Source organism: Macaca thibetana, chromosome 4 (assembly GCF_024542745.1).
Source record: "Macaca thibetana thibetana isolate TM-01 chromosome 4, ASM2454274v1, whole genome shotgun sequence".
NCBI classification, from domain to species: domain Eukaryota; kingdom Metazoa; phylum Chordata; class Mammalia; order Primates; family Cercopithecidae; genus Macaca; species Macaca thibetana.
Window position 1 is genome coordinate 156,648,420 of NC_065581.1, and position 24,586 is coordinate 156,673,005.

At 40.6% G+C, this 24,586-nt stretch overlaps 2 protein-coding genes across 31 annotated transcripts in view; one reads left to right on the top strand and one right to left on the bottom strand.

The window, feature by feature from the left end:
- SNX3 (sorting nexin 3) overlaps positions 1-24,586 on the top strand; it is a 1,122,685-nt gene that overhangs the window by 829,267 nt on the left and 268,832 nt on the right. The gene's annotated exons all lie outside the window — the stretch shown is intronic.
- The window catches only part of AFG1L (AFG1 like ATPase), a 221,623-nt gene that overhangs the window by 8,142 nt on the left and 188,895 nt on the right, over positions 1-24,586 (bottom strand). For all 4 annotated transcript variants that reach the window (XR_007725281.1, XM_050789142.1, XM_050789144.1 and 1 more), the window contains 2 exons: positions 6,382-6,522; positions 2,222-2,335 (listed from right to left, as the gene is read on the bottom strand). Coding sequence is in view for 3 of the 4 variants with exons in the window: in XM_050789142.1 (XP_050645099.1) it covers positions 2,222-2,335; positions 6,382-6,522 (255 nt within the window). In the remaining variant the exon portion in view is untranslated. The remainder of the gene's footprint in view (positions 1-2,221; positions 2,336-6,381; positions 6,523-24,586) is intronic.

Below are 24,586 nucleotides of genomic sequence, written 5' to 3' on the forward strand. Positions count from 1 at the left end.
GCTAGTACGCTTTTTCAGAGAAAAATTCTGGATTCCTAAGTCCATCTTCTCCACTGATTCATTGTGAACCTTCATGGCCCTGAGGTCACATTCCCTGATTTCTTCATATATGATTGGCTCCATCTGCTGAGCTTACTTTGTCTTGATCCTAGGGGAATTTGAGACAGGGTTTCACTCCGTCACCCAGGCTGGAGTGCAGTGGTGCCATCTTGGCTCACTGCAACCTCTGCCTTTTGGGTTCAAGTGATCTTCCTGCCTCAGCCTCCCCAGTAGCTAAGATTACAGGTATGTACCACCACACCTGGCTAATTTTTTATTTTTTGTAGAAATGGTGTTTCACCATGTTGCCCAGGCTGGTCTTAAACTCCTGAGCTCAAAGCAGTCTGCCCACCTCGGCCTCCCAAAGTACTAGGATTACAGGAATGACCCATTGCACCAGCCTAGGGGAAAAAAATTTTAAGAGCCAATGATGTAAACTTTACCAACCTTTTGGCACCAGGCACCAGTTTCATGTAAGAGAATTTTTCCAGGGACCGGGGGCAGGGGGATGGTTTCGGGATGAAACTGTTCTACCTTAGATCTTAGGCATTAGATTCTCATAAACAGCGTGCAACCTCGATCCCTTGCACATGCAGTTCACAACAGAGTTGGCGGTCCTCTGAGAATCTAATGCTGCCGCTGATGGGACAGGAGGCGGAGCTCAGGTGGTAATGCTTGCTCCTCCACTGCTCACCTCCTGCTGTGAGACCTGGTTCCTAACAGGCCACAAACCAATACCAGTCTGTGGCCCAGGGGCTGGGGGGCCTGATGTAAAGGACTTTAGAAACTGAGCTGATGTAGCTCCTCAAGTGTATTCTTTCAAATTGTCAAAGACAGTATTTGGATGTAAATATTGCTCTTGGAGAACCAACATTTCAAATGATCCCAGTACAGAGATTTATAAGCAGCTATTTATTTCTACACTGCTATGGTCTGAATGTTTGTGTCCATCCAAAATTCATATGTTGAAATCCTAACCCATAAGGTGATAGTATTGGCGGCGGAGCCTTTGGGAGTTGATTAGGTCTTGTGGGTGGAGCCCTAATGAATGAGATTAATGCCTTTATAAAAGATGCCCCAGAGAGATCCCTCACCCCTTCCACCGTGTGAGGTTTATACAGAAAGACAGAGGCTTATGAACTAGGAAGTGGGCCTTCACCAGATGGCACCCTGATCTTGGACTTCCCAGCCTCCAGAACTGTTAGAAATAAATTTCTGTTGTCTGTAAGCTACCCAGTTCATGGTGTTTTGTTACAGCAGACTAAGACATACACATAGGTTTAAGTCATCATATTGGAAAGTTCACTTTCTAAACAGGCCTCATTCTCCCAAACTCCTGAAAATGCCTCATTTCTACTCAGGTTGATAAGGAATTGTTTCCTTGTTCCAGGCAGTCTTTCGCCTGTGGGGCTGGAAGAATTGGGCTCCCCTCAGGGGGTGAGTGTTGATAGTTGTAAACTTTTGACTAATATTTCAATTGTTGATAGGTGAGAAGAAACACATCCCGTAACGTTCTTACAGAAGGAGAAAATGCAAAGTCACTTCTGGTTGGCCTGGGGTGAATCACCAGACTCCAAGTTCCAGGAAAACTGGGCTAGCATCTGTTTGTTCCCTACAGAGTGTCCCCAGAGCCTGGCACCCACAGGTACTCCATAAATGTTTGCAGAATGGAGGTAGGGAGATTAATCAGGGATTTCTTTTCAAGCCCAGGACCTTGCTAGGCACTCCATGGTCCTGGACTAGCCAGCCCACATGCTTGGATACTGTATCATGCACTCTACAAATCCAGCAAGCATTTAGAAAGATATCCAGAAACGGCAGCATGGTATAGCAGAGCAAGCCCAGAACCAGACGCAGGTGGCTTGGCATCCAGCTCTGGCCTACCACTATTCAGCAGTGTGACCGTGGGCACCTTAGTCCACCTCTCTAGGCTTCATTTTTATCACATGCAAAATGGAGCACTGAACTATATGACCACTAAGATTCCCTCCACTGTTAAGTTTATAATTTTCTATATTTAGTGATATTGAGAACGATAAATTTGCTACACGGGCTTACAGGAGAAGCAGCAAATCAATGGTTAACTATACACTGCATTTCTTCTTCAAAATGTAGCCATGCATCAAACCAAAAACAATTAAGCTGTTTTATAATAAAAAGAGATTATGTTAATATCGCCTACCTGGCTCAGCCCCAAATCATCCATCAGTATTCTGCTTTGCTCCAACTCACTGTCATGATGTTGATGTAAAAATAAGCTTGATATAGGAGTCGACGCAGAGCAAATTACACGCACCTGAAATAGAAGAAAATGAGTAAATGTGTTACTCTTTACATTTCACAAGTTGAAGGTAAGAAAAATCTCACAAAATAAAAATCTGTTTTTCACATACAGAAGCTTGGATCTTTGCTTTTAAGACGTCCATATATTTTTTTCCTAATTGTTTATCTCTTTTTTTTTTTTTTTTTTTTTTTTTTTTTTTTTGAGACGGAGTCTCACGGTGTTGCCCAGGCTGGAGTGCAGTGGCGCGATCTCGGCTCACTGCAAGCTCCGCCTCCCGGGTTCCCGCCATTCTCCTGCCTCAGCCTCCTGAGTAGCTGGGACTACAGGCGCCCGCCACCGCGCCCGGCTAATTTTTTGTATTTTTAGTAGAGACGGGGTTTCACTGTGGTCTCGATCTCCTGACCTTGTGATCCGCCCGCCTCGGCCTCCCAAAGTGCTGGGATTACAGGCTTGAGCCACCGCGCCCGGCCTGTTTATCTCTTTAAAGCAGTGTTTTAAAACTGCATAGTACTTTTCAGAATATTTCCACACAACTCCTACCACCCTGTGAAGTAGGGCACAAAGGTTTATTGGGAGACTTCAGAGCTGGACAGGACTCAGTTCAAGACGTCAGCCCAGATCTTCAGTTCTTAGTCCAATGCGTTTTCCATTACTGCTCTGGTTTGAATGTTTTTGTCCCATCCAAAATTCATGCTGAAACTTACTCCACAATGCAATAGGATTAAGAGGTGTGGCCTCTAGGATATGATTGAGTCATGAGGCTCTGCTTTCACCCATGGGATTCAGTGCCCTTATACAAGATTTGATGGAGGGAGTTTACCATTTTTTGCCTTCCATTCCTTCCACCATGCAAGAACACAACATTTGTGCCTTCTGGCGGCAACAAGGCATCATCCTGAAGCAGAGCGTAACCCTCACCAAACACCCAAACCTGCTGGCACCTTGATCTCAGACCTCCTAGAACTGGAAGAAATAAATTCCTATTATTTATAAATTACCCAGTCTATGGTATTTTGTATAGCACCACATACTGACTAAGATGATTACACTGTGATGTTGACATTTATACCTGGCTGTTTGGAGCTGGTCTGTGCACCTAAGATGCTCCCCAGAGACACTGTGAAGAGGTTAGTTACCCTTTTGCTGCACAGCAGACTGCTAAGTTCAGTGCACTGCTATTCTAATTAGGCCAGTGATATTAGCATCCTGCTAGGACCTTCTTCAAAAAGACGAAGATTTACATTAATGTCTCTTGATTATGTAAGTATTTGAGTGAGTGTTCATATGTGATCATATATTGGAGACAGCTTTTATATCTTTTATATCCACTAGTTTAAATACAAAACATATTCTTTTTGATGTTTTAAAAGTCCTGAATTTGTCTTCAGGATTCATAACTATCTTTTTAGATCATTATTTAAATAATAATACACCAGTACTTAAAAATCATGTGTTGACATTTGACACTAGATTTTCCATATCCAAATGGCCTTCTACCTCCTCTTATAAGTTATTTTAATCAAAGACACTTTTTCATTATTTACATGGGACTATCCTTCTTTCACAAATCTCCATGAATACATTATAGAATAATGTCTGTTTAATGCTCCCAATTTCTGAAATAAAATGGTTTTGACTACACTTTAATAAAGAGTATAATCTCTAAATGTGTGGTTTAGTTAAAGGGAATGTTAGGAGGGTAGTTTGAGTATTCCATCATATTGCCAGATAAATTCTTTTTTCCTTCAATTAAGAAGTGAAAAGGTGGGGGTGAGGTAGGGTTGGGGGTAGGACTGAGGGATGGGGGCCATAAGCTTTCTCTAAGGCATTCCTAGCTGAAATATCAAAATAACAAGTCTCTCAATCCTCCACTATGAGCCATCCTAATCATGCCCCTCCGTCGTTTTCTTCTTGAAGCCTAGTCCTGTAAAAACAGCAGCCTCCAGGCCCCTGCCCTTCATTCCACCCCTGCCCTCCCCACCATTAGTGTAGAGTCGAGTCTGTGGAAGGCAAACCACTCACAGCTGATGGGCCTCCATCCCCCAGCTCTGCGTCCTCAGCCTCCTGCCTCTCCAGATTCCCTGGTCACATGTGTGTGGGCTCCACAGGGACACACAGCAGCTTTTGATAGCACTCCCTTAGGTGGCCTTCCCTCAGCTTCTGCGTCAGAGCCACACTTGCTGCCTTTCACACTCGGCCCACCCCGGAGCCGTTGCTGCAAACTCCCCAAGCTGGTTACCCCTTTCGTTCTGTGCATAGACTTTAGCCCTCGCTCTTCTCAGCGTTTATAGGAAGCACCTGAGAAACATGAGAACATGCAGTTCCTGGCCCCATGCCTGGTACTCATTTGCTGGGGTGGGGATGGGTGAGCTCTGGAATCTGGATTTTTAAGTAGGCCAGATGGTTCTGCCACAGGTGGCCCTCAGAGGATTTCCCACCCCATAGAACAGTGCACTCTCCCCGCTAGACTTTCACAGCACCATATGCCTCCTTCTCTAAGAGGTCATCCCACAGTGGTGATTTTACATTGAGTTCCGTGGACATCTGAATCACCTTTCTCTGGTATTAGGCTATCTAAGTTCTTTGAAGGCAGGCACCATCTAGTTTCACTTGCCACTGAATTTCTAGTGTTTGGCATGATGAAGTTTACAGAATGAATTAGCAAATGAAATATTAAATTATCACCTCTCCCTCCCAGCAGATTCTGTGGCTTATCTCCTTCCCACAAAGTCCCTTCAATTTAGAATCACTGCTCTAATTCTGTGCAAAGAATAGGGAGGAAAAAAGTGTATCTAATGGTCAAATAATATTTAAATTAATTCTAATTTCAAAATGTACTTTTGCTATGAATCTATATTTACAGATACATTCTATTAATAGCTCACCTTTGAGAGCATACCATATGCCAGACAACATTCTTTGTGCTTTACATGCTCATTTAATATTCACAACAACTTCAAAAGTACCATTATTATCTGCTTTTTCTAGAAAAGGCAGTTGAAGCTCAGAGAGATTAAGATGGTCTCTAGGATAGACAGCCTGACCCCAGGGCCCACTCTTGAACCACTAGGCTATGCGCCTTTGATGAATGGGCGATGGCTTGGCAATTCACGCTAAAACATATGGATTAAAAACAAACAAACAACAAGATGGAATAATGCTAGCTACTGGGGTTTCTGGGTCATAGGGAGAGAGAGAGCTTCAGTATTCAGAAGGGTCCTCTAGTCATCCACTCATTTGTTTTCTTCTCCTTCTCCGTCTCCTTCTCCTCCTTCTCCTCCTCCTCCTTCTCTTTCTCCTACTTCTTCTTCTTCTTTTTTTTTTGAGAGATAGGGCCTCACTCTGTCACCCAGGCTGGAAGGCTGGAGTGCAGTGGCATGATATGACTCACTACTGTAACCTTGAACTCCTGGGCTTAAGCAATCCTCCCACCTCAGCCTCCCAAGTAGGCAGGATGACAGGCCCACACTGCCACACCCAGCTAATTTTCTTATTTTTTGTAGAGCTAGGATTTTGCTATGCTGTCCAGGCTGGTCTTGAACTCCTGGCCTCAAGCGATCCTCCCTTGGCCTCCCAAAGTGCTGGGATGATAGGCATGAGCCATCACACCTGGCTTGCTCATGCATTATTCTATCAGTGCAATCATTTATTCATGCAACAAATACTTACTGAGCATTCAGTCTATGCAAGACATTGTGTTTCAGAATGGGATAGATGAAGCATATAAGCTGCTTGGTAGAATGATGCAATCATTCACACAGCAGAGCGTCTTGTGATGGGAGTTTTACTATAGTACTACTGCTGCTTCACTGATAGTGCTTATACAGCATTCAGTTTGTGCCAAATGTTTTAAATGCTTTACATGGATTTGCCTTTTTAGTCATCGCAACAACCCTCAGAAGTAAATAATATTATCATCCCCAATTCACACATGAAGGAATGGAGGCACAAAGAGGTGAAATAAGTGATAGAAATACATTAAGTCAGGATTCCAGCCCAGGCAATGTGGCTCCACAATACAAAGTGTTTAGTTTTAAGAAAATGTACTACATCCTTACCTTGAGATCATAAAAGTTATCGATGAGAGTTATGAATCTTCGACCTTGAGTCCTGTTTGCCAGAGTAAATTGCGGAATGTTTCGTAAAAATATTGTATCAAAATTCTTTGATAGTTCCAAATAGTCACTGGCTCCAAGTGGCTATGATTAAAATGAAATAAAGAAAATTAAAAAATAAATCAATTCTGGTTGCCTTTGGATTAGTTTAGTGTGAAAACACCTTTCTTGTCACGGTGTGATCTAGGTGGTAGCTTTGGGTAACTTCACCAAATGGGGCAGTGTTTTCAGAGTAGGCTAAGGACACAGACAACGTACACTGTGTTGCCTTAATAGTGATGTAAAAAAGGGGTAAGAGAGAAGACAAGAGTGTGGTGGGGAGTTAAAGAATATCTCTAGCCACAGCCTCAGCTGGTACTCTTTAGGTCTCTGTCCATATTTTTATTTCTATGACATCACTTTAAACATGTCCTAATAAATCCTTCCCGTGACTCAACTGCAAACTGCCAGTATTGGTCAATGGAGCTATTTGATAACGGCATGCTGAAGATTATACCGCCATTTTGAAATAAAGACTGTGCGTCAGTATGAAAATTATCAGAAATTATTTTTAGTTTAATTTAAGGTACAATTATTCAAGTGCAACATTGCTAACCTCTGTAGGAAATACTGAAGGGCTTAAGTGAGCAGGAGCAGATGAGAGCCCCAGAAAAACTGGAGGCAGGGCACTGCCTCTTGATACGAGGAGAATTTGGGACCCAAGGTCCACAATATTATTCATAAAAGTGCCACCTACAAATGTAAAGCACTTGTTTCTGAACATGAATTTAACTCCTGAACATTAGGAACACGATCTGCAAACACATTATTTGGGGTTAGGGACACTCCCAGGAAATGTTACCTCTGCTCATTTTAAGCTGCCTGTGGATGACTGTACTCTGTGAGCAGCAAACCATGAGCACATGTTGGGAGAGTGTTTCTGGCCCTGCTGGAGTCAGGAGAAGCAGAGACCGACTGGCCCAGGAGCTGCTCTGAAGTCCCTCTGGAAGCTTCTGGGTCACCCTGACCGACCTCTAGGACACAGGTGGCTGAGCCTCCTCAGTTCTGGCAGAATCCATCATTACTCCTCCCTGCCCAGAAATGTCTATCTCATTTGGGAAGTCCTTTGCATGAAACTTCTTTCAGAAATGTTGATAAGGCGATATTCCTGGGAGAATTAGGAAACCGTGAGGAGGAGGAGAGTCATTCTCACCTTTGTCCATTCACTTAAGCCTACCACTGTCCTACCAACCAGCTGAAATCAGTTATGCTCAGGAAAGAAGAATTTGCATAGAGGTGTGGGGAGGTACAAGTGGGAGGTACAAGTAAATCCAGGGAGTTAGGTTCTGGAGAAGTGGTTCCCTACATAGAGAGCAGTTCTAAGAAGGATGCAGCGATTATGCGACCTAGGCAATGGGCACAAAACCAGAGACAAAGAACACCAAGAATGACCCGAGTCCTTTGGAAATGTGCTGACCGTGCCCCTTCCTCCCACCTCTTCTCACCAACCAGGTAACAAATGGTGGCCAGGAGGAGGCAACCTCCGCCCTTCCCATTTTCCTTCTCTGGCTGGAGAGCCTCTACCTCCAGACCCTGTGCCTGGCCTTAGCTGAGACAAGCCAGAGGGTTCCAGTGTGCTGTGGGTTTTTCTGGGAGTGGGGTGGGGTTGGTTTAAACTTGCTTCTCTTCCAAGAGAATCCTGCTATTGAGCCCAATACAGACCAGGAGCACGTGTTAATAGAGAAGCTGGGAGTGAGGGCTCTGGAAGGCCTGGATCTGACTCCTCAGTTGCTACTTATCAACTGGGTGCCACTGGCAAGTTACATCATCTTCCTGTTCCTTAGTTTTCTCATTTGTAAAATGGGGATTTGATTCCTATCTGACAGAATTGTGAGGATTAAATAAAATAATACATGCAAAGCATTTAGCACAGTGCCTGGGGCATACATTAGTATTCAAACCATCTTAGTGACTTTTATTTTTATTATTTTGAGCTCAAATGATTGGGCTCAGTACAAATGAATTGAGTATGTCATTCTCAAGAGGAATCCAAGACCCTAAATCAGCCTTTGTGCACTTGTCTGTCTTGGGAGTCACAGCAGGCACCAGATGAGACTGTAGAATCACCAAATAGTGAAAACAATCCCCGAAAGGGAGAGAGGGGAGGGCAAAATACAGTGTCTTTTTGTAAAAAGGAAAGCTCATACATTAAGACTCTCATGCTCTGAAGGTACACTACTTTTTTTGAGATCAGTTAGGATTTAGTATCTCATCTTGTGTAAACCAGAAAGTATATGTAAAACAATGTAAAACCTCATATTAGGTATGTAGTTACGTATAATTAAGCTCACTCTTTATGCATGGATGTGATTTCTATCAGAATAACTACATGCCCAAGGAAAATCATTATCAGAAGTGCACTGAAGTGCCTAGAGCAACTGAAAATCAGAATTTTGCCCATTCAGCTATTTTACAAATTATATACCTTTGGCAGTAGGTTCTGCAATTGCCATTATATTAGCAACTATTCTTTCCCCTCATATCCCTAAAACAATTACATGCTCATTCACATAAAGAAAACAAAGCTCAATAGAGTTATCTGTCTCCTTTCAAGACAACTGTCATTGGGCGAATGTGGAATTGTTGTTTAATACATTCAGTTTAGGATGAGGAAAAAGTTCTAGAGGTAGACAGTGTTGATCACTGTACAACGATATGAATGTACTTAATGCCTCTGAACTGTACACTTAGAATTAGTTAAAATGGTCAATTTTATGTTATATACAACAAAAAAAAGTCATTCAAACAAGGAGAGGTTATTCGTTGCCAAAGAGATCTCTCTCAATTTAAGCCATGAAGAGATAGCAATATTACTTTTTTCTTTAAAAACATGAGAAAGAAGAATGAAATGTATTAATCAAAGAAGGAAGTCTCCCCCCCGCCCTCAAAAAAAAATCAGGTCCAATAAGAATAGGACTAATTTAAAATAATGACATTTTGGTTTTTAATAAATTCATGGGTAAGCATATTTCTAAAAAGAAAAGTTCAAAAAAGTAAAAAATAAAAAAGAGAATAATAAATAGGAAAGATAAACAAGAAAAACAATTCAGTTGGCTCTCCATATCTGTGGGTTCCACATCTGCAGATCCAACCAACTGCCGATCAAAATACTTGAAAAAAATATATAACACAAAAACCAACACAAATATTAACAAGTAATACATTATAACAACTATTTACATAGCATTTACATTGCACTAGGTATTATAAATAATCTGGAGATAATTAAAGTATAGCGGAGGAAGCCAGGCCCAGTGGCTCATGCCTGTAATCCCAGCACTTTGGGAAGCTGAGGTGGGTAGATCACTTGAGCTCAGGAGTTGGAGACCAGTTTGGGCAACATAGTGAAACCCCATCTCTACAAAAGATACACAAAGTTAGCCAGGTGTGGTGGTATGTGCCTGTGGTTGCAGCTACTCAGGAGGCTGAGGTGGGAGGATCGCTTGAGCCTGGGAGTCTGAGTTTGCAGTGAACTGAGATCACCACCATTGCACTCGAGCCTGGTCGTCTGAGACCTTGTCTCAGAAACAAACAAAAAATACGGGAGGATGTGCATGGGTTATATGCAAATACTACTCCATTTTATATCAGGGACTTTAGGATCTGCAGATTTGGTGTCTGTGGAAGGTCCTGGAACCAATTACCCATGGATACAGAGGGGTGACTGTACTTTAAACAAAACCAGTCAAAATCCATGACACAGCCCAGGTCAATGTGCTCCCATTTATAGCATGTCTTAATTTTAGCAATTTTTTTCCCATGTAGGGATGATGACTAGCGTGTTGTCAGTATTTTTCTCCATAAATGTCAGACAATATCAAGTACATTTACGTATGTATATTGCCTCTGCTCCATTCCTTTCTCTTCTCCTTCTGATACTTTGAACGAACTAGGTTAAATGTCATACTCTCCTTTTATCCTTTATTTTGTATATTTCTTTATTACTTCTCCATGATTCATTTTGGATAGTTTTTCTGATCCACTGTGATTCTCCTTAGCTGTGTTTAATCTGCTCTTAAGCTCATCCCTTGAGCCCTTAATTTTGGTTACTACACTTTGTAGCTCTAGAATTTCCACTGATTCTTTTTCAAGGTTGAGATGTCTCTTTTTGTTATCTCTAGATCTCTTCTGAAGCATAGTTCCAAGTCCATTTTTTTTTTAAAAAAAAAGCTCTTTGAATATGTAAGTCTAGTTGTTTAAAATATGGGCTCATAATTCAAATATCTGGAGTTCCTAATTTTATTGTCTGTTGTTTTTGTTTGTTCTCATTCACAGTGTCTTGGCTCCTCATATGCCCGGTTATCTTTGTACATCCTGGATTTTACCACTGAAAAAAAATACATATAGAAAAAAATCTGGCCGGGCACACTGGCTCACGCCTGTAATCCCAGCACTTTGAGAGGCTGAGGCGGGTGGATCACAAGGTCAAGAGTTCAAGACCAGCCTGGCCAAGATGGTGAAACCCCATCTCTACTAAAAATATACAAATTAGCCGAGCGCGGTGGCAGGTGCCTGCAATCCCAGCTACTCAGGAGGCTGAGGCAGGAGAATCGCTTGAACCCAGGGGGTGGAGGTTGCAGGGAGCTGAGATCGTGCCATTGCACTCCAGCCTGGGTGACAAAGTGAGACTCCATCTCAAAAAAAAAAAAAAAAAAAAAAAAAAATCCAAGCTCAGGGCTTGAGGTTTTCTAAGTATTCAGCTGAAAATCTGGCTGAAGTCCATGAGAGGGCTGGCTTATTTCTGCTTTATGCTAATTCCTAAGTGCAGTCCTTCAGGACTTCAGGATGAAATCTACTCAGGACTTTATCCAAAATTGGGGAGACAGGCAGTTAAATAGGTTCCCATCCATGGATGGCCCTGGTCTCTGACTTTTGTCCCACTAACACAATAAGGCTGCCAAAAGTAAGCTCAGTTCACCTCATTTTGAAAACAAGATTGCTTAGTACATACCAATATCCATGTTTTTCTCTTCTTTCTGGGCACACAGATAGACTACGGGCACCCTTCATTTTATTGTGCTTCATTTTACTGCATAAATTCTGAAGATACTTTTGTTTCGTTTACAAATTGAAGATTTGTGGCAACTCTGCATCAAGCAAGTTTGTTGGTGATATTTTTCCAACAGCATGTGCTCACTTCATGTCTCTGTGTCACATTTTGGTAACTGTCACAATATGTCACACTTTTTCATTATTATTATATCTGGTATGGTGATCTGGGATCAGTGATCTTCCATGTTACTGTTGTAATTGCTTTGGGGTGCCACGAACCACACCCTTATAAGACGGTGGACTTAATTGATGCATTTTGTGTGTTCTGACTGCTCCACCACTGGCTGTTCCCCCATCTTTCTTTCTCTCCTCAGGCTTTCCTATTCCCTGAGATACAACAATATTAAAATTAGGTCAATTAATAACACTACAGTGGCCTCTGTGCTCAAGTGAAAGGAAGAGTTGTACATCTCTCATATAAAAGCTAAAGCTAGAAATGATTATGCTTAGTGGGGAAGGCATGTCAAAAGTCAAGACAGAAGCTAGGCCTCTTGAGCCAGTTAGCCAAGTTGTGAATGAAAAGGAAAATTTCTTGAAGGAAATAAAAAGTGCTACTCCAGTGAACACACAAACGATAAGAAAGTAAAAAAGCATTATTGTTGATTTGGGGAAAGTCTGAGTGGTCTAGATAGAAGATCAGACCAGCCACAATGCTTCCTTAAGCCAAAGCCTAACACAGAGCAAGGCCCTGACTCTCCTCCATTACACGAAGATTGAGAGAGGTGAGGAAGTTGCAGAAGAAAAATCGGAAACTAGCAGAGGTTGGTTCACGAGGTTTAAGGAAAGAAGCCATCTCGATAACGAAAGTTCATGGTGAAACAGCAAGTGCTGATGTAGAAGCTGCAGCAAGATCTAGTTAAGATCATTCATGAAGGTGGCTACACTAAACAACAGATTTTCAATGCAGATGAATCAGAAGAAGATGCCCTCTGTGACTTGCATAGCTAGAGGGAAGTCAATGCTTGGCTTCAAAGCTTCAAAAGGATAGACTGACTCTCTTGCTAGGGGCTAATGCAGCTGGTGACTTTAAGTTGAAGCCAATGCTCATTTACCATTTTGAAAATCCTAGAGCCCTTAAGAATGATGCTAAATCCACTCTGCCTGTGCCCTAAAAATGGAACAACAAAGCCTGGATGACAGCACATCTTTTTATAGCATGGTTTACTATGTATTTTAAGTCCCCTTTAATAGCTACTGCTCAGAAAAAATAGACTTCTTTCAAAAGATTACTGCTCATTGACAATGCACTTGGTCACCCAAGAGCTCTGGTGGAACTACACAAAGAGATGAATGTTGTTTTCATGACTGTTAACACAACATCCATTCTGCAGCTGATGGATTAAGAAGTAATTTTGACTTTCAAGTCTAATTATTTAAGAAATACATTTTGGAAGGCCATAGCTGCCACATATAGTGATTCCTTTGATGGATCTGGGCTAAGTTAATTGAAAACTTTCTGGAAAGGATTCATCATTCTACACACCATGAAGAACATTAGTGCTTCATGGGGAGGAGGTCAAAATATCAACATTAATAGGAGTTTGGAAGAAGAGGATTCCAAGCCTCATGGATGACTTGGAGAGGTTCAAGAGGAAGTAACTGCAGATGTGGTGGAAATAGCGAGAGAACTAGAATTAGAAGTGGAACCTGAAGATATGGCTGAATTGCTGCAATCTCATGATCAAACTTGAACTGATAAAGAGTTGCTTCTTATGGATGACAAAGAAAGTGGTTTCTTGAGATGGAATCTACTCCTGGTGAAGATGGTGTGAACACTGTTGAAATGATAACAAAGGATTTAGACTATTACATAAACTTAGCTGTTAAAGTGGCAGGGGTTGAGAGGAGTGACTCCAATTTCAAAAGAAGTTCTGCTGTGAGTAGATGCTATCAAACAGCATCACTTGCTACAAAGAAATCTTTTGTAAAAGGAAGAGTCCGTTGTACAGCAAAGTTCATTGTCTTATTTTAAGAAATTGTCACAGTCATCCTAACCTTCAGTAATCACCACTGTGATCAGTCAACAGTCATCAACATTGAGGCAAGAGGTTGGGCGTGGTGGTTCATGCCTATAATCCCAGCACTTTGGGAGGCCAAGGCAGGCGGATCACTTGAGGTTAGGAGGTTGAGACCAGCCTGGCCAACATGGGGAAACCCTGTGTCTACTAAATATACAAAACCAGGCCAGACACGGTGGCTCATGCCTATAATCCCAGCACTTTGGGAGGCCGAGGTGAGTGGATCACCTGAGGTAGGGAGTTCGAGACCAGCCTGATAAACAGGGAGAAACCCCATCTCTACTAAAAATACAAAAATAGCCGGGTGTGGTGGCACGTGTCTGTAATCCCAGCTACTCAGGAGGCCGAGGCAGAAGAATCACTTAAACCCAGGAGGCAGAGGTTGTGGTGAGCCAAGATTGCGCCATTGCACTCCAGCCTGGGCAACAAGAGCAAAACTCCATCTCAAAAAACAAACAAACAAAAACAAAACAAAACCGGGCATGGTGGCTGCACCTGTAATCTCAGCTACTCAGGAGGCTAAGGCAAGAGAATCGCTTGAACCTGGGAGGCAGAGGTTGCAGTGAGCCGAGATCATGCCTTTGCACTCCAGCCTGGGCGACAGAGTGAGACTCTGTCTGGGTAAAAAGAAACAAAACAAAACATTGAGGCAAGAAAAGCCTATACCAGTAAAAACATTACAGCTAACTGAAGGCTCAAATGATTGTTAGCATTTTTTAGTAATAAAGCATTTTTAAATTAAGGTATGTATTTTTTTGACATAATGCTATTGCACACTTAATAGACTACAGTATAAACATAGCTTTTATATGTACTGGAAAACCAAAAAATTCCTGCGACTCATCAGTTCCAGTGGTCTGGAACCAAGCAGCAATATCTCCAAAGTATGTCTGTATTAATGCCCAGCCTCCCTTGGATTTAAGTGTGGCTGTGTGATCAAGTTCAGACCAGGGAATGAGAGAGACAGTAATATGATCATTTCAAGGTCTAGCCCATAAAAACATTCTACACAGAATCTTCCTTCTTTTCCTCATCTGTGGCTGAAGAGAGAGGACTCTAAGGACTTAAAGGAGAGATGAAGTTTGGGTCCATGAAGGACTGCATGGAGCTACATTTCCTTGTCAGCCTGCATCGGATGGTAATATGTTTAAGAAATACATGCTTATTTATTAACCCTCTAATTTGGGGGTTATTTGTTGTAGCAGTTAGCCTATCCCACTACTAATTTCATCTAGCTTTCTTCATTGCCCTAACAAAAAAGGTGGTGCAAATTACAGAGAGTCGACCATTACTGAAAATACAAAACTTCTTAATGTTTCCTTGTATGAATGAGGATTCTTGTTCACGCAGATAGTAACTATCAAAAATTTCTCTTCAGCCGGGTGTAGTAGCTCACGTCTGTAATTCCAGCACTTTGGGAGGTCGAGGCAGGCAGATCACTGGGTCAGGAGTTTGAGACCAGCCTGGCCAACATGGTGAAACCCCGTCTATTAAAAATACAAAAAACTAGCCGGGCGTGGTGGTGTGTGCCTGTAATTTCAGCTACTTGGGAGGCTGAGGCAGGAGAATCGCTTGAACCCAGGAGGCAGAGGTTGCGGTGAGCAGAGATCACGCCATCACACTCCAGCCTGGGCAACAGAGCAAAACTCTGTCTCAAAAAAAAAAAAAAATTCTCGTCAAAGTAGGCAAAAAACATGAACAGACACCTCTTGAAACAAGAAATACAAGTGGTCAACAAAGATAGGAAAAAATGCCCAACATCATTAATCATCAGAGAAATACAAATTAAAACCACAATGAGCTACCATCTCACAAAAGTCAGAATGACTATTACTAAAAAGCCAAAAAATAGCAGATGTTGGTGAGGAATGTGGAGAAAAGGGAATGCTTATACATTGTTGGTGGGAATGCAAATTAGTTCAACCCCCATGGAAAACAGTATGAAAATTTCTCAAAGAACTAAAAATAGAACTACCATTCAACCCAGCAATCCCACTACTGGGTATCTACCCAAAGGATAGTGCAAAAAAAGACACCTGCACTCATGTTTATCAAAAAGACACCTGCATTCATGTTTATAACAGCACTATTCACAACAACAAAGGCATGGAAGCAATCTAAGTGTCCATCAATGGTGGACTGGATAAAGAAAATGTTTGTGTGTGTACACACACACATATGTACACACACACGTACCATGGAATACTACACAGCCATAAAAAGAATGAAATCATGTTCTTTGCAGCAACATGGATGCAGCTGGAGGCCATTATCCTAAGGAAATTAACAAAGAAACAGAAAATCAAATACTGCATGTTCTCACTTGTAAACGAGAGCTAAACAATGGGTACACATGGACATAAAGATGGAAAAAATAGACACTGGGGACCCCAAAAGCAGGAGCAAGAGAAGGGGGCAAGGGTTGGAAAAATTACCTATTGGTCACTATGTTCACTATTCAGATGACAAGCACCTTAGCAGCCCAAATTCCAGCATTATACAATACACTCATGTGACAAACCTGTGCATATACCCCCTGAATCTATTATTTTTTAAAAAAATTCCTCTTCCAATTTTCTTCAGATTTTTTCTGGGGGAGGGGGGAGGACTGGATCTACTCTTTTGTCCAGACTGGAGTGAGTGCAGTGGTGTGATCTCAGCTCACTGCAGCCTTGACCTCCTGGACTCAAGCGATCCTCCTACCTTAGCCTCCGAGTAGCTGGAACTACAGGTGCACTCCACCTACTAATGGAGTCCAGCTAATTTTTTTTTTTTTTTTTTTGGTAGAGATGAGGTCTTGCTATGCTGCCAAGGCTGGTCTCAAAATCCTAGGCTCAAACACCTTGGCCTCCCAAAGGACTGGGATTACAGGCATGCACAACCATGCCTGGCCTGGATTATCATTTTAAAAGTCTTAATCAGGAATTGCATTTATCCCATTTCAAGTATCAAAACTGACTTTTAAAAAGTTATGTTTATGGGCTGGGCATGGTGGTTCATACCTGTAATCCCAACACTTTGGGAGGCTGAGGTTGGTGGATTTCTTGAGCTCAGGAGTTTGAGACCAGCCCGGGTAAGATAGTAAAATCTCATCTCTACAAATAATACAAAAATTAGCCACATGTGGTGGCACGTGCCTGTAGTCCCAGCTACTTGGGAGGCTGAAGTGAGAGGATGGCTTGAACCCAGGAGGCAGAGGTTACAGTGAACCAAGATGGCGCCACTGTACTCCAGCCTGGGCGACAGAGCAAGAATTTGTCTCAAGAAAAAAAAAAAAGGTTATGTTTATGCAGGGAAGTTTCTCATTACAAATTTGAAAACATTTTGATAGTTTTATTCAAATTCAATATTTTTTTTTTTTTTTTTTTTTTTTTTGAAACAGAGTCTCACTCTGTCACCTGGGCTGGAGTACAGTGGCACAATCTTGGCTCACTGCAGTCTCCGCCTCCTGGGTTCAAGCGATTCTCCTGCCTCAGCCTTCCAAGTAGCTGGGATTACAGGTGCATGCCACATGCCTGGCTAATTTTTCTATTTTTAGTAGAGACAGGGTTTCACCATGTTGGTCAGGCTGGTCTTGAACTCCTGATCTCAGGTGATCTGCCTGCCTCGGCCTCCCAAAGTGCTGGGATTACAGGCATGAACCACCATGCCCGGCCGATATATTTCAAAATATATTTGTAAGTTTATTTTTCTTCTCATCATCATATAATATACAGAAATATAATGAATGTTTTCACCAAACTACATATCGATGCTGCCAAATCATCTTATACAACCCTGTGTATCCCACAAAGGACATCACTTTTGATGTGTGACATCTTGATCAATGTGACCAATACTGATTTAAATACAAATGTTGCCTTTTGTTCCCAAGCATTCATTATTTTAAAATGTTTGGGTTATTTAAAGATGTTTACTTGGATTAACTAAAAACTTCTCTAGAACTAAATTACAATAATTTAAAATCCATTGGAGAATTGAAGAAGGCCTATGTTGGGTGGGGGTCATCTGATTATAGTAATGGCTGCAATTGTTCTTGCCTCCTTGTCCATATCCTTTGGATTGCAACTTTCTAGCTCTTGCATTGAGACATGGAGTCTATTCTTTACCATGGCTCAACTCTTTACCATGGCCAACAGAATGAAGCAAAAGTCACAGCTTTCAAGTTCTGAACTTAGGTCTCAAGAGGCTTTGCATGCTTCTGTTCACTCTTTTGCAATACCTTGGCTAGCCTGCTGGAGGAGGAGAGAACACAAGAAGATTGCCGAAATTGCCAAATTTTGCCAAAAATTGCCAAAGCCAAGAGAGCATCCTAGGCTAGCATACAGCCAGCTGGCCCCACACAGATGAGAAGAGCCTAGCCCAGAGCAGCAAACTGACTGCAGATGCACACATGAACCCAACAGAGATCCAAAGAACGCCCCCATAGCCTGTAGACTAGAGGGTAATAACAGATGCTTATTGTTACTCAGTTTATGTCATTGAATTTTGGGGTGATTTATTATGCAGCAAGAGCTAATGAAAACACTATACTTGCTACAGAGATTTACTACTGAAAGCTTTTATTTTAAGTCATTAGCAAGTCCAGCCACTCTAGAAAAATATGATCCAGCTTTTATAGTTAAAAATTAGTTTTGCATAATTGGTAAGTATATTTAAACACATATATCACCATTTATTTTGTTTATTTTTATAATCAATTTTGGAATTTTTATGGTATAATATGAAACTTATTTCTAGAAATAAAACTTATGATTTACTGTATACAAGAACTAGAAGGAAAAAGTTGGAAAATTTTGTGGTATCGTTTTAGAATACAAGAAGACATGGACCCAATCAAATACAAGCAGAGAACTGCAGGGAGAGAGCAAACTGATATGAAAAAGGAATTAAGTGAGACAAAGATTGACTACAATAAAACTAAAATTGTAACAGCATTCCAACATAAAAAAATGAATATAGAATTTGAATAGACAATTCATGGAACAAAGAATATAGTAAGTAAAAGAGGCTAATAAACAAATGAAAAAAATAGTCAAGCTCAGTAGTAATAAAGAAATTCTTATTTCAAAGAAATAAGAATGTTGGATCATTTTTCAAATAGCAATTTGGCAATGAAAAATAAATTATGCAATTTGATGCCAGCAAACATGTAATGCAGCATCCATTGCTTCTGGAAGATCAAATTAGTTTAGTTGTTCCTGAAAACAGTTTGTTGGGTTGTAGTAAGAGCCCTAAAAAAAAGTTATAAATTTATACCAGTCATTTCACTTCTAGAAATCAATCAGGAGAAAGTGATCAGAAATTCAACCAAAGGTTATACGTAAGGTTATGTATAACTATGTCACCAAAAAGCGACTTTAATATCTAAAAACAGAAGAATGGTTCAATAAATTAAGGCACATTGATATAATAAAATAATATGTTGTCAACAAATAATGGTGTCCATGAAAAATATTTTATGATACAGAAACATGCCATGATTAAAAAAAAAACTAAGTGAAAAACATAATGCAAAATTATATATTTGTTTTGCCCAAAATACATATGCAGAAAATAGCATAAGTAAATATATTTAAAATGTTAGTTGTTATTTCTAAATGGAGTGAAAGACTTAGAGGTATGTTTAATAATCTTCACTTTTTTTTTGGTTTGTCAGTATTTTCCAAAGGAGAAAGAAGCAAAATGATTATGACAAAAAAGAGCAAAACCAAAATAATGATGTAGAAAAACAACATTAAAGATCTTTATTAATTGCAAAGTATATTCTCTGTTTTTATTTTTCAGCTATTTCATCCCCTGCATCTTCCCTAATGTTATAATACATCATGAATATGTAAAATATGCAACACAAAGCATATACTAAAGACCTTGAGGAGCTACAACGCCATTTAAATTTGCTGTTGTCACCCTCATTTATGTCATTGTACAAGACAGGGAGTCCTATTCACCTCAGTGTCCCCAGCACCTAGCACAGACTAGGGAACAGAGTTTTGCATAATACATAATTAATGAATAAATAAAGACACTATCACTAAGTCTTCAAAATCAATTATAATTACCGAATGCTTAATAAATATGAGGCATTGTATTAAATCCTACAAGAACTTTGCAAAACACAGGGAAAAGACATTTCTCTACTTTGACCACACTAACATACAACTAAATTACGTGCACAGTATATCTATGGCAGTTGCAAATATTTATACTTTTGTTTTGCATTAGTTGATCCTCCTATGTAACTAAACCATAGCATAATACACTTTTTGAAACCATAATTAGTATTGTGAATTCATGCATTATGCCCTATGAATAATTAAAGCATACGATTACTTTGAGTAACTAAATGGCACTTCAGTTAGCAGCATCCTTGAGTATGTTATTCTAGCTCAAAATTCAAGTAGGATTATCTAAGGCTGATTTTCTTATGATAGATAATGATGACATTCTCCATCTTTCCACCTGAGCAATTAAAAAGTTTAATAGTCTTTGATGTGGCTGGTTATCTGAATAATTTTCTTAACAGGAACAATTAAAATCCACTTATTTGATGGTTTGTGCAGTCTCCACTATTGTTTCAAACTCTGTTTCTGTGGAAACCTGATGAAAACTTAAAGAACTTTAAATCTATAATGAGTTTGCAAAGTGTTTTCCTTAATTACCAAGAGTATACAGCTGGATTATATGTAGCCCAGTTTCTCTAACAAACTTAAAAATAAAGAGCTTGGGCCGGGCGCGGTGGCTCAAGCCTGTAATCCCAGCACTTTGGGAGGCCGAGACGGGCGGATCATGAGGTCAGATGATCGAGACCATCCTGACTAACACGGTGAAACCCCATCTCTACTAAAAAATACAAAAAACTAGCTAGACAAGGTGGCGGGCGCCTGTAGTCCCAGCTACTCGGGGAGGCTGAGGCAGGAGAATGGCGTAAACTCGGGAGGCGGAGCTTGCAGTGAGCTGAGATCAGGCCACTGCACTCCAGCCTGGGCGACAGAGCGAGACTCCGTCTCAAACAAACAAACAAAAAATAAATAAATAAAGAGCTTGCCTGCTGTCTCTTTTCTCCTATATGTGAAATGGCCCAGTTGTCTGCTTTGGTATTGACCCTGGTGCCAGAAGTGGGAATTTTCTCAATGCCACACCAATGTGGAATGCACAATCATTACCATGAGACCACCTTCTGCCCTCCAATGATCCACTTCACTTCAGTATACCTAAATGAGCTGTCAGCTTGAGTTTCTTTTTTCTCTGCTTCACTAATGCTTGCTCTGCTACCATTATTTCAGGTGAAGTAGGACGATTACGATTTCGAGCTCTATCTAGATTACACGGTCCTAAGAGTTACTCTTTATCTGTATAGACTACTTCTTATAAACCCTTTGTAAGAATACGCTGATAGCTCTTCATTAAACAAACATGCGTGGCATCCTACTTTAATTACATGGCAATGACAATACTTCATATCTTAAAGAGAAGTACCTTTTAATAGAAAAATGCTTGAATGGAATTAGGGTGAATGTATCCTTTTCAAAACAAACTGAAAATACCATATGAATTCATGTTAAGACTATTTTTATGTGTCAGATTCCAAAATAATAAATATAATAATTAGAAAAACAAGGCTGGGCATGGTGGCTCACGCTTGTAATTCCAACACTTTGGGAGGCCGAGGTGGGCGGATCACTTGAGGTCAGGAGTTGGAGACCAGCCTGGTCAACATGGTGAACCCCATTTCTACTAAAAATACAAAAAAAATTTTGCTGGGCATGGTGGTGCCCACCTATAATCTGAGCTACTCGTGAGGCTAAGGCAGGGGAATCACTGGAACCTGGGAGGTGGAGGTTGCGGTGAGCTGAGGTGGCACCACTGCACTCTAGCCTGGGTGACAGAGCAAGACTCTGCCTAAAAAAAAAAGAAAAGAAAAGAAAGAAAAAAAGCAGAGCACTGAAATGTGTGTATTTGCAGAGTAAATAATTTCCCAAGATTCATATGACACCTTAATATAAGAAATCTCATGAATATGAAGTCCAAACACCCAGCTAGGAAATATCTCACCATTCCAGAAAATATCACCAATTCTTAACACATTCTACTTCTCAGGGTGTTCTCTGGAGTACTGAGGGAAAGTTTTGCCATTTGATTTACACAGTCTCAATGGCAGGAGGCTGGTTCTACCTAAATCTGCCAGATCTTTGTTAAATTCTCTAACCCCTTTTAATGGTTAATACAGTATTTTTTTTTTGCGGGGGGCGGGGGGGGGTTGCATATTTTGCTTGTAGAAACAATGACTTAACAAAAAAATCAATGTGATTTACTTGACCAGCTTTGTGTATGTAATAAAGAGATATTCAAATTCTAGAGATGTCTAATTCTGGGGATCCTGGAACTGACAATTTTCTCAAGACACAAGCCACATCAAGTCAGGTCTATCAAATCAGATCTACCATGTGAAAAGCACCATGTTGGACTCATTGGGGCAGGGGAGCAGGGGGAGCGGGAATCGAAACAATTGGCATAAAAACGGAAAACCAAAATGAAAATGTGAGGCTGGGTATGGTGACTCACACCTGTAATCCCAGCAGTTTGGGAGGCTGAGGCAGGCAGATTGATTGCTTAAGCTCGAGACTGGCCTGGCCAACATGACAAAACCCCATCTCTACCAAAATACAAAAATTGCCAGGCACGGTGGCACAGGCCTGTAGCTACTTGGGAGGCTGACCTGAACCTGAAGGGCAGAGGTTGCAGTGAGGTGAGATCATGCCACTGCACTCCAGCCTGGGTGACAGTGAGACTGTGTCTCAAAAACAAAAGAAAAGAAAAGAAAAAGAAGATGAAGTAGGAAATTGTCCTAATTAGCATGATCATCATTATTAATAAGCATCGCTAAATGTAAGCATCAATAAAACTCCAAGACAATACATAACAACTGCAAAAGCATATCCACGACATGGTAAAAATTAGTGGAACGAGTTGTACTAACCACCTGGGATTGAATGAACCAGACTATACCTTGCTAATTGCCTGGCATCTGTTGTTTGGTAGACATTTAATATCTAGGAGAAGTCAAGTTGCTCCTTTTGGAAATGGGATAAACTGGGTTCGACCATACAACAGAATTAACAACAGCAAATGAGCTAGTGTAGCTCAGAGCCCCCACTCAGAAAGACGCCCCATATCTCTAGAGTTAAGAAGTCTTGCCTAGGTACTTTATTCAGCTTACGTTTGCAGCTTAACTGTAGTGTGAGGGGCGGTCAGAAGGCAGAGGAGCCTGTGAAGAACGAGGCTGCTGCTTCGGTTTGTGAGGCTGGAGAAGACGGGCCTTCACACACCTTGGCTCACCATGTAGTGGAAGCTCTCTTCACCACCAGATGATTCAGCCTGGCTCCACTCTCCTCCTAGTTCTCACAGTAGCTAAGGTTTCTGAATTAAAGAAACCAGAGGTTTACGCTTTGGAGTTTATTAGATGCTGTGGGAACACTTCGGACAGCTAGGTTTTGATTCTTATGGTTCCCTTGCTAAAATTTGTTTAGCTTCAGGCCAATCCTAAGCAAACCCGATTCTAGAAAAACAGGAACAGCACAAGTGAGCTGGATAGTACATTACAGTGAGCATTTAGCCTGATAAATGAACCCACACTCTCCAGATCCAGGAACACAGTAGATAATATAACATTTTTTAAAAACATGCCATTACAAATGTCTGTCTCTCTCTCTCTCTCTCTCTCTCTGTACGTGTGTGTGTGTGTGTGTAATTATTTGATTGGTTAGTTTAATATTTTTAAGAACCTTTTTGGCTTTTTGTTAAAAGGCATTTACTTTAACATGATCCTCTACTGTTAAACATGTACAATTCACCCTTTAAAGTCATAAAGAACAAAGAAAAAATTTATTGTAACTGCACTAACAGCTAGTCCTGTGAAATTATTCTGAATATTAGCAATCCAGTAGATACAAAAAAAAAAAAAAAAAAAAGCCTGGCAAAGGGAAGAAAAATAGCCCAACTGTTGCTAGAATTATTTTACAAGCTCCTTTATTAAAACAACGCTGTAACAACTCCTTCTAATTTCCCACTGGAAAAGGTATTTTCTTAGCTAGTTCAAAACAAAAGGAAATTTAAACATTATCATGAATGCCTCAGACACAGTGCTGTGATACCTGATTGTCCAGACTACAGAACGTAATAAGTGAATGTGGCCAAGGCTGAAACATGTTTTCACCGCTTTTGTATTCTCTTTCTGAATATAATGATTTTAATAAGAAAGTATATAATAATGATGAAGTAATTAGTACCAGCATTATTCTACCATAATCATTGAAATCAGTACTTAATCATTAACATAATCAAGCCATCCTGATTTTACCCTCGCTAGAGGGCAGTATTTGCTACATCTCCGTGGGAGGAAAGACTTGTACATTTGTCCGGCTTTGAGATCTACCCAGAAGAAATGGGAAAGATGAGCTGCATAGTGCAAGGTCAGGTTCTAGACTCTCTGACACCGGTCTTGCAAGTGCATGTGACATGAAAGGCGAACCAATGTTAACTTTTTCCTTTGGAAATCAGAGCTACGTGGCATGAAAAGAGATATTTAGGATCCCAAAATGAAAAAGGAGAAAAGGCTTTAGAATAGCTAAGAATTTATTTTAAATTTGAGAACTGTAACTTCTGAACACGTTAAAGTCTTGTAAATGCAGAGGTTTTGTTACTTTTGTTTTGCTTTTTGCTGTTGTTTTTGTTTGTTTTGCTTTCTTTGTGAGAATCCACTGGAAAGAAACGGAACTCTCTCAGGCTTGGATATTTGAAAAGCCGAATCAGAGCTGGAAAAGAAGTGGACATTGAAGAGTTGCTTTCTTCCTCCCACTTTTCTGCTTTCCAAATCATGGAAATACTCAGTTAAAAATGCTAATTCATATTCAAAAGATATTAAAAAGTGAATCAGGGCAAGACTGAATACCTCCCTGTGCTGCTGGAATAAAGGGCCAAGCCCTTCAAACTATGAGTAAGACCAATAGAATTATTTACTTCATCTTCTTGCCGAAAGA